This window comes from Microtus ochrogaster, linkage group LG8 (genome assembly GCF_000317375.1).
Source record: "Microtus ochrogaster isolate Prairie Vole_2 linkage group LG8, MicOch1.0, whole genome shotgun sequence".
Classification (NCBI taxonomy): domain Eukaryota; kingdom Metazoa; phylum Chordata; class Mammalia; order Rodentia; family Cricetidae; genus Microtus; species Microtus ochrogaster.
Window position 1 is genome coordinate 11,922,555 of NC_022033.1, and position 13,231 is coordinate 11,935,785.

Here is a 13,231-nt window from a genome sequence, read left to right on the forward strand (position 1 = left end):
CATCCATCCTTTATTCATCTGCTAACTGTCAACCATCCCCCCTTCTTTCACCCTTCTATCTATACGTCTCCCTACCCACTAGCCCATCACCTACCCATCCGACCACCTGTTGTGTATCTCTCAATCATTCATTCACACCTCTCTGCCCCCATCATTCCTCCATTTACCAAACATCCACCACCCTTCCAACCATGCACCTATCCGCTCATCCATTCATATGCTTGCTACCCACCCATTCATTCATCCCCTCCCCCCACAACACCTCCAGGGTGGATGAGGCAGATCTGTGTGTGACTGGTCTTAGTCACCTGAAAAGGCACAGGTAAACCACTGTCTCTTGGGCCATGGCTCCTGGTTTTCTGTGCCTGCAGGAAGATCTGCCTATCATTCCTGGGGTGGGTGGGGCCAGGCCAGCTTGGTTCTGGTTCCAGGGCTGGGGACCATCTCATCATATCTTCTGTTCCTGGCAGTGAGTTTGTCGCCTGGCTCCTGGAAATCGGCGAGATCAGCAAAACAGAAGAAGGGATCAACTTGGGCCAAGCCCTGCTGGAGAATGGCATCATTCACCATGGTGAGTGGGAGAGGTGTGGCACGGTAGCTTGACGGCGGGGAAGCGGCCCTTTCCCCAGAAGTCTGCTCCCATACTTCGAAGGGGTGGCCCAGGACCACAGCTGCCTCATGACATTTCTCCAAGGTGGCAGAATGAGTATTTCCTTGGGCACCAGCTAGGGAGGATGCCTCACAACAGTTGGCCAGGGGCTAGAACTTTCTGTTTGCCCCTCCAGAAAGAACAAGCCCTCTGCTTAGGTTTTAGCTAACTCGTAGGTGTCTGTTGCATGTCCCTTGCAGCAGACACTGCTTGCACGCCTGTGAACGGGACAGATGGAGCGTCCTGTCCTCACAGAGCTGACCTTGTGCTTGGAGGGGAGACGAAGAAGGGAGCAGAGGGTATCGGTGTGGCATGATTGAGCTGGGAGAGCACAGAGTGGCGGTCAGTGTGGTTGGGGGCTCAGTTCTGGGCAGGAGCTTGGGGGTACCTCTCCTAGCAACGAGGGAGGCAAGTGGGCTCTAGGTCATCATCTAGGCAGGGGGATGCTGAGTGGTCTACAAGGAGCAGCAAGGAAGGCAGTGAGACTGCCTCCTGAGTGGACAGGGGCATGGTTGAAGTGAGACCAGGTGACTCGGAGCTGGGGAAAGACTCAGCTGTGAGGTCTGAAAGCTCATGGGGGTCACTGTCGAATGACTCCAGTCATGGCTGGTGCTGTGGAGAGGGCAGACGTGCCACACTAAGCCCTGGCCCAACCCTGGCGGTTGTGTGGGTCCCCCAAGCCAACCAGAAGCCACTGAGTGTCCAGGTGGGAGTGAAGTGTCTTCGTTCTTAGAGATTTGGACTTTTGGCTGTACACAGAATCTGTATCTGGGTCTAAGTCCCCAGCAGAATAGGAGGATAGCTGTGCAGATCCCAGCTGTGTGGGCTCTCCCCTGGAGTACTTGGTTCCCATTCAAAGGGCAGGGCAAATCAGAGGTGTCCACAGGTGTCAACCTGCCCAGGCTGTGTCTCTCAAGTCCCTCAATGTATGGGGGACCAGAGGGTGGAGGTGGAGGGTGTTCCCAACCTCACCAGTCCCTGGGTCTTTCCAGTCTCTGACAAACATCAGTTCAAGAACGAGCAGGTGATGTATCGCTTCCGCTACGATGACGGCACCTACAAGGCTCGCAGTGAGCTGGAGGATATCATGTCCAAGGTAGGACGTCCTTCAGCCTATGGCCCCGCTCCAGCTGGAGGTCCCTGCAGAACAAGCCTATGTCGCTCATAGCCTGCCCCTGCCCACCCTCATTTTCCCAGCAGTCTAGAAGATGTAGCTGATTCAGACCTTGCTCTTGCTTGTAGGGCGTGAGACTCTACTGCCGTCTGCATAGCCTCTACACCCCTGTGATCAAGTAAGTCCCATGGCGTACCTTCCTGACAGTATCTGCATGGCCCCACCAGTACCTGGACCTCTCTGAGACTCAGGCTCCTCCATCAGACAGGGTTAATCACTGAGCTCCTCTGTCAGGCCATCAGGATGAAGTGAGTGGATTTGTGGGGTATGCTGCAGGGATAGTAAGGGGCAGGTTGACATTGACTGGATCTATGTACTGGTTCCCAGCTGCGTGACCCTGGACAGTCCTCCACCTTCCTGTGCCTCACCATTCCTGTCTGAAGCGGTGTGTGAAGTGGGATGCACCTCAGGGCCTCTGCGCTTGCTGCTGCTGTGGGATGCTCTCTCCTACATAGCCTTGGCTCTCATGGCTTCCCAGAGCCTCCCTGTCAGGTCGGCTTCCCTGGCTGCCTTTACATTTTAATTTCCTGGGATGGGGCCCCAGGAAGGGACACATGCTCCGCCACTGAGTTCCATCTCGAGCCTGTCCTGGCCCCCTCCCTGTGTCCCACCCAGGAACAGAGTCATGCTTTCTGGTGCTCTGTGCCTGTGTTTGTCACCCCCAGGGACACCTGTCCCCATGAGGTTTGCAAATGCTCCAGGATACAGAGTCTAGACTTTTTTTTTTCTTTTCTGAGACGAGGTCCCTCTGGGTAATCCTGTCTGTCCTTTGTAGACCAGGCTGGCCTTGAACTCACAGAAATTCTCCTGTTTTTGCCTCCCAAGTGCTGGGATTAACAGTGTGTGCCAGCACCACCTGGCAGATTTTTTTTTTAATTTAATGAACTTTTATTTTGATTTTATGGGCTGCTTGAGCCTGAATTCAAATGGCTATGTGGCAGGGCATTGACCTCGAGTGGCACAATCCAGCACTAGTGTTTGTTGAGTGACTGTTTCTATTCCAGCCAGCGAGCTCGCCAGCAGCTTAAAGTTACAGTGCTGAAGTCACAGAAAGTATGCTCGTAGGCTTCTGGCATCAGAAACGAGTGGGTCAGTCTCTGTTAGGAAGTCTGTGGTTGTGGGTGGAGAGACAAGGACAGGGCGACATGACTGTTGTCCCAGGGACTTCATCCATCCAGTTCATGGTCTGTGATGTCAGGCCCTGCAAATGCTTCACCCACAGCCCTGCCTCCTCTCATATTCCTTTTGCTGCTCTGTGCTGGTCCTAGGAGGTAGTGGCAGACGGGCCCAGCCTCTTCCTGGATTCCAGTGACCTCTGCCTGTGTCCAGTGGCCTCCTGGGCCCCTGTGGCCTATGCCTGTGTCCAGCGGCCTCCTGGGCCCCTGTGGCCTCTGCTGGTGCCCAGCGGCCTCCTGGGTCCCTGTGGCTTCTGCTGGTGCCCAGCGGCCTTCTTAGCTCTGTGACCTCTGCCTGTTTGTTCCCTACTGGCTTTCCCTGGGTCTTCCAACCTGCTGGCCTGACTTCCTTTTTCTTTTTTTAGATTGTGGTGGGGATGTACTAGGATCCTTGCTTCGTCTCACAGCTGACCATACCTAATCCTGAACATACTTCAGCGGCTCCAACCAGAGCTGTAGAACTCTGTTCATCAGCTTAAGGCTGAGTTTGTCACTGTTTGACTGCTCAGGTCCCACAGCTCCAAAGGCTAGCCATGTAGATAGAGTGCGTACTTTACCAGGACACCCCTGTGCCCTCCAGGTTTAGGTTCTGCTCTGTTCTTAGAGCCCAGCCTGCCCTTAGCCACATGTTTTTGAACACGTGTGTGTGTCAGCACCAAAACAAGGCAGAGGAACGGGGGAGCCTCTCTCACCCTTCTTAGAAAATCAAGGTTCCCCAGCTGTGGACTGTGGATGTTTGGCCAGGAGAGGGCCTTGCTGTAGAGACATCTGGTGCTGTACGATGCTCATGGTCCTCAGTGTGGCACTCCACCCCAGCGCAAACCTGTCTGTGCTGGCAAAGCTGCCTCAAGAGCCATGACTGCACAAAGAGGTCCCCTGGGCTAGAGAGTGTCTGCAGCCCGAGGCCTTCTCTTCATCTTCTGGTGGGGCAGCTGGCCCATAAGTCAGGAGTGGGTCAACCTCTTCTCCATGTCTGTTGAAGATCTTCCAGCTGGAGCAGGCTCCAGAAACCAACATGCCTCCCCATGCAGCCAGTCATTGCCCAACATGCCCCCCCATGCAGCCAGTCATTGTCCAACATGCTCCCCCATGCAGCCAGTCATTGTCCAACATGCCCCCCCATGCAGCCAGTCATTGTCCAACATGCCCCCCCATGCAGCCGGTCATTGTCCAACATGCCCCCCCATGCAGCCACTCATTTGTCCTCCTCTTCCTCAGGGACCGTGATTACCACCTGAAGACTTACAAATCCGTGGTCCCTGGGAGCAAGCTGGTGGACTGGCTGTTGGCGCAAGTGAGTATGAGTGGCCCCAGACTCTGTGTGGTTTGGGATTAGCCGTGTAGCTGGGGACAGCAGCGTAGCTGGGGTCAGCAGCGTAGCTGGGGTCAGCAGCGTAGCTGGGGGCAGACCCAGCTCCTTTCTGCTCTCTGTGTCTAGAGTGTGACCACACAGGGAACCTCTTAGCAAGGGACTCTGTCTCTGGGCAGCGGCTTCCTTTCATGTAGTGTCCTGGTGCTCAGTGACGGTGTTTACGCCCAGCCTTCTACCTTTCCGCCATCTGACTGTGCTGTCTTCAGGCTGGCTGCTTCGTCTTCACACAGTGGCAGCCCCAGCTCCAGGCATTGCACCCGCACAGAACTGCAAAGGCAAGCAGCAGGAAGAGTTGAGCCTTTTCATTTCACGTAATGTTAAGGGAGAAATGCCTCAAGTTCTCCCTGTCCAAATGGTTTGTCCCCTCAGGTGTCACCAACCGGGAGGAGCCCCACTTAAATGCTGAATCCAGTCCATGTGAAAGAGACCAGGAGTGTTGAGGGGTCCTGGATGTCTCAGGATCCAGCCAGGGGTGCTTGGGGACAGGTTCACATGCATGGGTGGTGAGTCAGAGTTGAGACCCTAAAGGTCAGGAGTACCTAGCTCAGAGAAACCAGCCATGCTATGTGTGACCTCAGACCATGGTGTGTCATCTTATTTGACCCTCAGGACGCACTGAACCCTTCCAGTGTTACAAATGGGGAGCCTAAGGCTTAGGTCATGTGACTTGTTCTGAGTGCACAGCCAGATAGGGAGTGCTGTGTGTGGACGCACCGCCTTGATAATAACCCAGCCATGGGCTGATGGTGACCAGGGGCAGCACATGCTGGCCTTCCTCCTTTGTACCTTCTGGACCCAAGGGCCAGCGCCAGCAGTAGGGCAGAGAAAGTGGACAGTTGCATCCCCTGAGCACCCCTTGCATTAATCACCGGAGCCCAGCAGATGGTGTTGCTAATGATCTGGACATCTTAATCATAGGAGGGTCCACATGGGCCATGCAGGGAGTGGACACAGATAAATGCAGTGTGGCAGAGCCACCACCTTGGGGCCAGTGATTGCCCTTTGGAATCTTGGTTTCCCCTTCTGTGATGTGATGGCTCACACAACCCTCAGAAAGCCTCCTTGTCATCGGGCAACCCGGATCAGCCCTCCTGCTTGTGCCTTAGTTTCCCCAGCTGTCAAGGAGTCAGTCAGTGGAGAGATGGATCGTGGTGGGCATGGTGTCTGTGGTGATCTGTGCCTCTCTGTGTGCATCCAACCGTGTTTTGCTTCCACTGGTCCCTTGAAAAGTCAGGTGACAAGATGGGGATGGCTTTCCTGTGTGCCAGGCGGGATTGTGTGCCAGGCAGGGGTGTGTGCCAGGCAGAGGTGTGCACATTTTGCTCCCAGGAGCTTGGGGGAAACCCCATGACTCTCAGTTTAGAGACAGCAGCAACTAGAGATGAGTTAGAGGACACTGCCCAAGTTGTCCTACCCCTCCCCCTCCAACTTGTCCTCATCTGGGGCACCCATATCTGTCACCGTGGCTTACCCTGTGTCCTGAGGAGCCTCCTTGGCCTCTGGCTCCTCTGTTGATAGGACAGGCAGGCTAGGCTGGTTCTGAGCCCTTTGCAAGCCAAGTGGACTCCAGAGGCCCACTAGTCCTCTTGGACCGAACACCCAGCCAAGGCTACCTGGATTGGCAGTCAGTCCTCTACGGGTAGGGGCAGTTGCTGCGGACTGTTCCTCCCTGTTGCCTCCTCTGTCCTAACTCCAATTTTGCCATCCCCTGCCACCGGCCTAGGATCCTTTAGGAGCTGTTTGTCTTCTCTGTGATCTTCAGCTGATAATACAGTGAGCGCTGAGGCCAAGAGTCTTTCAGCCCCTCTCCAGGGTCCCCAATCTGCCCCCACAATTCCTTCTGGAGTCCCTACACCTGGTCCTCATGACTGGCCTCACAGCTGCTGGAAAAGCAATCAGGTCCCTTTGGCTGGGAGTACCCTCCTCCACCCTCTACAAGGAAGGTCAGGCCTGCTTGGCTAGGTGTCTGGCAGCCCTTCTCTTCTGTGTACTGTAACAGTTGCATGCAGGGCTGGCTGCCTGTGTGTCTGGAAGCCTCTGAGCCTGGCCCCTAGCTGTCGAGGTGCTCCCAATCACAGTCCTTGATTCAGTCGGCAGCTGTGCCTGAGCCTGCCTGCCCAACTCCATGCTAAGGTTCTGGCCTCTCTCTACCTGGTTAGCACTGAGGTTTTTTTTGAGTTCTAAGTCCATTGTGTTGGGATACACCTGTGCTTCAAGCATTTGGGAGGCCAAAGTAGGGAAGGGGGAGAATCCAAATTCTTGCCTGAACTGCAAGCAACACAAATATGCTGGTTTGGGGAGGGGTGGAAACTAAGGGCAGGCACCAGGAGTCAGATCCCTGCTCCCCATCCTTTGAGATCAGCCAGGTGTCCCAAGTTCTGCTGACATGTTGTAAAGACAGAAAACCTAAATGAAAGGTGACTGTCGGAGGCCACATATCTAGAAACACGCAGCCGTCAGTATTTCAGTGGCATCCGCATGAGTCAGACTTCTGCCCATGATGCCATCACATCCTCACATGGCTTTGTCACTGGTGTCCTCTTTCCAGAGGTCTGCAGAAGCCGCTGCAGGCTTTTCAGGCACCATAGATTTCATTTCTGCCACCAGGGACACGTCTACAGACGTAGAGAACAGAACAGACTGGGATTTGTGCCTCTCAGGAGAGCAGCACAGAGGTTGGTGGCCCGGCACACTAAGGTGCACACGAGGTCTTTGGGAACCACACTGTGTCCTTCTGCTCTGCCACCATTGCAGTAGTTTACCTTGCGGTCACATTTTGATCTAGAATGATTGCAGAAGCACCGGGTGTCACTCCTTTGTTCCGGGCAGCAGTCTGTGGGCACAGGGGACGTAGCACACTTGCTGGAGGATTTTACTTGTGTCCACCTTAACTACCCAGGTTGTTATGGAAGGGGGCGAGAGTTTCCTTACTAGGGAGGGATCGGGAAAGGGCCGTTGTTAGGCAACCAGAAACATCTAACAGCTTGACTCCCTTGTTAGGAGTTCATTAGGAGTAGGTTCCAAACAGGTTTGGCGACCTTGATATTCAGCATGACAAATCTCTGCCCTCATGCAGCCTGTGTCTCCTGAGTGGCAGCCTGCCATGGGTTGCCCTTAGAGGACTCAGTGCTGGCTCCCCTCATGGCATCCCCTTCTATTCATTGCAGGGGGACTGCCAGACACGAGAGGAGGCAGTAGCGCTTGGCGTGGGTCTGTGCAACAACGGTTTCATGCACCATGGTAAGTGCAGGGCCTAGAACTCTGCTCAGGGCTTTGGGAGCCAGCTTTGCGTATGTGGTGTCTCAGCATTGAATGCTGTGCCTTGGCCTCCCCTGCCCCCAGGTGTCTCCCATCACTGTTGCTGGTCATCTTCTCCCTTCTAGTCTCTGCCTCCTTTCAACGGGTGACCACTGTGTGCCCGGCATGGTGCTGGGTGGTGCCATGGAGAGGCTCAGAATCTGGCATATGTGCATGTGTGTCCCACTCTGTGTATCAGACAACCCAACATGTCTTGTGCATGCTGATGAACAGGTGCTGTGGTGGCTTGCCCTGGCTTGGACACAGATACAGGCTGCAGAAGTGTGAGATGGTGGCAGGAGACTGGTCCTGGCAGGCCTCAGGTCATCTCCCTGCCCCCAGGTACTTTGCTGTAACTCAGAGTTAGTGAACTTGCTCTGCAAAGGGCCAGGCAGGAGGTGCTGAAGCAGCCACCACAACACTGGAACAAAAGGGGTGTGGCTAAGTGCTAATAAAACTTTATTTAGGAAAATAGGCTGGGAGCCATTTGTCTGTCTGTGCCCATGGCCCAGGTCTAGGCTCACCTTAGCTCACTCCCCCTAGGCTTAGCTCTCCTGTAGCCTCAGTTTTTCTCCAAGAGCCTTACAGTTTTATCCCCTCAGCTGAAGGGACCAGGCTTGGCCACCCATTGGGGCTGTTTCCTTCTCAGAAGCTGTTTGTACCCTCTGATAGCACTGGCCCTGCTGCCTGTCCTCTGCAGGAGCCTCTCATTTGTGGCTGAGGATAATTGTGGTCCACTCAGCCTTGTTCCCGGAAGGCAGCTGTCTGGGGATGCTGTACAAGGAGGGGCACTTGGGCAGCCCTGATGCCCTCAGGGCCCTTCAGGGAGGGAGATGGCAGGCTGTGAAGCTCCCCCGCACCCTGCCACGAACTCAAATATGTGCTAAAATAGGAAAGGGCTGAAAGTTAGGGTGTGGCTGTGGCAAAAGAGCAGGGTTAGCTCAGAGTGGAGGAAGGGATGGCACCTCCCGCCACGTCTGAACTGAGCCTCAGAACCGCGGGAGTCTTCAGGGAGGGAGCCTTAGAGCCGGCCCAGGGACTTGTTCTTATTCTGCTAGAGGAGAAAGCTGAAGCACAGAGAGGTTAAAGTATTAGATGGAAGGATTTGAACCCAGGTCTGTGTGCTCAAAGCTGGGAAAAGGGAGCAGGGCCTCCCTTGGCTGTGCTGGTGACTCAGAAGTCTCAGTACTGCCGTGTCTGCTGGGACTTCACGGCTCAGATGCAGCGCTGACTCTTCCTCCAGCTCTGGAATCCTCTAACCCCATGTTTACAATGGAGACTAAATAAGCAGGCTGCCTGGAGCCTGGCTGCCCTGCTCGGATGCAAATAGCAATTTGTGTGTCTGTTCTGAAGAGGTGATGGGGTGACCCAGGAACACACACGTAACCCAGGATCACTCACACACAGGTAGTTTCCTTGGAGGAGGAGGAACTGCCACCTCTGCCTTACCCCAGAGCCTCATGGGCCTTCGACAGCTGCTAACTCTGGGCTTTGCTGTACCCTCTGTTGTGTTTCTCTGCGTAGCCCAGGCTGTCCTGAAACTCACACTGTAGACCAGGCTGGCCTCTAACTAGGAGATCCACCTGCCTCTGGCTCCCAAGTGCTGGGATTAGAGGCACGTGCCACTATGCCTGGTCTTTTTGTTTTTTATATGATTTCTTGTTTTAAATTTGTGTGTGTGCCCGCGTGTGCATCATATCCCCCGGAGCTGGGCTTGCAGGTGGTTGTGAGCTACTCAGTATGGGTGCTGGGAACCAGCCTGGGTGTGTATGTGTGTGGTTGCGTTCATGTGCACGTGAGGCCAGAGGTGGACATTAGATGTCTTTCCTCAGTCACTTTTCATTTTGATTTTTGAGACAGGATCTGTCTCTGAACCCAGAGCTGGGGTAGACCTGGGCTGCACCTGGCATTTATATGGCTACTGCGAATCCGAACTCGGGTCTTAATGCTTGCGCACGGCTTGAGCCGTGTCAGATTTTTAAAGAATCAGATAGCTTGCCCTTCATGTGGCGTTCACACTTTGGTACACAATTTTGCTTTAGTATAATACTCTCTCGGCCAAGCCACATTTGTCCAGGGCTTGCTTCTAGCCTGTGGCTGCCGGTTGGCAAAGGCTGCTGAGCCACTGCCATCTGACCATGAACTGTGTGTCTGTGGCTTACAGTTCTCGAGAAGAGTGAATTCAAGGATGAATCCCAATACTTCCGCTTCCACGCCGACGAGGAGATGGAGGGGACCAGCAGCAAGAACAAACAGCTTCGCAATGACTTCAAGCTGGTGGAGAACATCCTGGCCAAGCGGTTACTGGTAGGAGCACAGTAGGACTACCATACCTTTCTTCCCGAGTCTCCTGCGGCTCGGGAGTGGAGCAGCTTCAGCCAGTGGCCAGAGCAGGGCATGCAGCTCTAAGCACGAGTCTTGGGCCTAGGAAGCCAGGTCACCATGCCAGCCAAGATTGCACTCCTCCCAACTGGGGTTGCAGGTGCTCCTGTTTTTTCATCTACCCCACACTCATAGGTTCACAGTGCCTCCCTAGTTACCTACGGCACTGTAGGTTTCAAGAGTCTTGTGTCCTGCCTGCATTAAGGAGCCTTGAGGGTCTGCAGTCGGAAACATTTTCCTGCTAGGTCAGGAATGCTGGTATCTTAGCCCACCTGGGTGCTGTGCCTGCTGTCTGGCACACTTCCCCCATCTCTGAGATTCTCGAGTGTTGCTCCCCTGACATTCCTCTTGCTGTGTTCCCCAGACACATTCCCCTCCAGTCATGATCAACAGCACAGGTGGGGCAGGTTCAGTAGTGTCCTCAGTGCCCACGGAGCTCCTGCTGACTCACTGTGGGTACGTGTGTACCCACACGCCAACTCCCAGGATCCCAGCACATTTCCTGGCCATCCTGCCCTGGGGAAAGTGTCCCCCCAGTTCCCTTTTACCCATTCTTCTGGCAGATAGGATCTCTTCCCTTCGTGTTAAAGGGCTAATGAGCCCTTGATGTGAGGACAGCAGAGAGACTCTGGGCTGCAGGGGTGGGAGGGTGGGAGAAGCAAGCCGACAGGTGATCAGTACTGGCCTCTGGGACGAGAGGGTGGCATCCCCTCATTCAACATAGATGTGTTTTGTGCCTACTGTGCCCCACGACATTCTGATATCACTCCAGTCCACTGGCCTGGCCCTGCAGTCCAGTCTGCACCCTTACCCTGCAGACTTGGGGCCCCAGCTGCTGGATCGTAGTCCATGGTGAGCAGGGTGGTGTTGCTCCCACCTCGCTGCCTCAAGTGCATCTTGGCCTCGGGCTTTCAGATCCCGCCTCAGGAAGACGACTACGGCTTCGATCTCGAGGAGAAGAACAAGGCTGTGGTGGTGAAGTCTGTGCAGAGGGGCTCACTGGCAGAGGTGAGACCCCAGGGTGGCCGCTCAGTAGGGCAGTGTCCCAGCTGGCAGAGGTGAGACCCCAGGGTCCACTCAGTGGGGCAGTGTCCCATCTGAGCATGTCTGCTGGCAGAGGTGAGAACCCAGGGTGGCCACTCACTCAGTGGGGCAGTGTCCCAGCCGGGTATGTCTTCATGTCTTTGGAGGTGGGGCAGCTCAGCAGGTTCTGGGATGCCGGCTGATGCCTTTCCTATTTTGCTTCTATGGGGAACTTAGTCTGGAACTTGTCTGAGATGCAGGGTAGCTGGGAAATGGGACTGCGGTTCTGGCGTGTTCCACCAGCGCCACCTGCTGTACTCCTGGGGATGTACAGGGAAAGCAGAAGTCTCTCTTGAAGGGGTTCTTTCTCAATTGGCTAGGGGCACCTCATGGCCTACTGGGTTAGCAGGAGGTGGGGGTTGGGGGGGGCTAGACCTTTGGGTCATGTTGATGTTCATTCCACATTCTTGGTCACATTCTCATGGTCACAAAGTGGCCACCCACTGACCTTTGTGCCATGACAAGCAGTGGCTGGCCCTGACCATTTCCTCCCATGGGAATTGCCACCCACCCTTGCCTCCTTGATCTTTTATTTACAGCTCAGAGCTCAGAGCCTGGGCTCACACACCTCTTACCACTCGTCCAGAGGGAATGAATGAGCTTCCTGGTGCTTCTCTCTAGATGGCTGGCCTGCAGGTGGGGAGGAAGATCTACTCCATCAACGAGGACTTGGTGTTCCTGCGGCCGTTCTCTGAGGTGGAGACAATCCTCAACCAGTCTTTCTGTTCCCGCCGCCCGCTACGCCTCCTGGTGGCCACCAAGGCCAAAGAGTGAGTGTGGCCCCAAGGCGAACTCAGGTCTTCCTGATCTAACTGCAGGTGTCCCAAGTGCACGTGTGTGTGAGTGGTGTCTCAGACTTGGGGACACAGGCCCATCAGTGTAGATACAGTTCCTACCTTCCGTAGATTCAGGTGGAGTTGGGGTGTGGACAGGGGACAGGTGTACACAGGGCAGGAGTGAGGTGATTAGTCAGATGGAGGTGGATATGTATGGTTGAAGACAGTGTGCAGAGAATAGGGGCCAGAGAGATGCCACTGGGGATTGTGGTGGCTCTCAGAGATTACTGAGAGTCGGGGAGGGTATCCTGGGGCTGAGGGCTCTGGAAGGATGAAGAATCTGGCACAAAGACCCCCAGGTCACCTTGTTCACAGTGTGGTAGAGGGACAGAGGCAGTGAGGGGTTGGAGTGGAGTGGGAGACAGGAGAGGTGGATACAGCCGAGGGGCCAAGCCCTGTGGCTCCTTATGCCTGTGGCAAGGTCCCATGGATGGCCACTGGAGATGGAACCTTCCCCCGGGCTGCAGGTAGACACAGGTGGCAAGCTAGCAGCTGCACAGCTTGCAGGTCACGGTGGACCACGTCTAGATGTAGTGCAGAGGGCATACTTGTATTTTAAGATTATGTGTTTGATGCCATAATTCCAATTGCTGGCTGTGAGCTGTAATTGATCCAAATGTTGGCTGTGAGCTGTGGAGAGTTTTCAGTGGACCGGCGGGGAGGAGGGGAGTCAAACGACCCTTTCTCAGGGGTCATCTAAGACCACTGGAAAACAGAGATTTGCATTATAATTCATTACCATAACAATATTACAGTTATGAAATAGCAATGAAAATGATTTATGGTTGGGGGGTCACCACAACATGAGGAACTGTATGAAAGGGTCTCAGCGTTAGGACGTTTGAGGACCACTGGTTTAGACTATTTCTGTAAGAAGAGATGATGTGGGGGAAAGGTGACAGGTAAGGCTTGTCTGCTAGGTGCCAGAGGTGGAAGTCCTCAGGGTTTAAAGTTCTGAGAACAGGCGCTCAGGGCGATTCTTCCTGCCTGGTAGGCATAGATGGAACCATACTGTGTGGTAGGGACATGGCTGAGGCAGGGCGACAGTTCAAGATAAGTGACACCTGCCATTCCCCTTAGCTGGTGCCTCTCCTTGATACCTGCTACCCCCAGCTTGTGTCTCCCATGATATCCAGCCCCCAGCTGTTCCCTCCCCTTGATAGCTGCCTCCCTAGCTAGTGCGTCCCCTTGATAACCATACCCCACAAGCTGGTGCCTCCCCAGCTAGTGTGTCCCCTTGATATCCACCCCCAGCTGGTATCT

The 13,231-nt window shown here is 54.6% G+C and overlaps 1 protein-coding gene across 1 annotated transcript in view; it reads left to right on the forward strand.

Annotated features, from left to right (window-relative positions):
- Positions 1–13,231, forward strand: part of Prex1 (phosphatidylinositol-3,4,5-trisphosphate dependent Rac exchange factor 1) — a gene marked incomplete at its 5' end in the record, with an annotated part of 154,738 nt that overhangs the window by 114,535 nt on the left and 26,972 nt on the right. The window contains 8 exons of the mRNA XM_026787272.1: positions 471–571; positions 1,642–1,745; positions 1,892–1,941; positions 4,217–4,292; positions 7,538–7,610; positions 9,832–9,974; positions 10,965–11,057; positions 11,754–11,902. Of these exons, the coding sequence (XP_026643073.1) occupies positions 471–571; positions 1,642–1,745; positions 1,892–1,941; positions 4,217–4,292; positions 7,538–7,610; positions 9,832–9,974; positions 10,965–11,057; positions 11,754–11,902 (789 nt within the window). The remainder of the gene's footprint in view (positions 1–470; positions 572–1,641; positions 1,746–1,891; positions 1,942–4,216; positions 4,293–7,537; positions 7,611–9,831; positions 9,975–10,964; positions 11,058–11,753; positions 11,903–13,231) is intronic.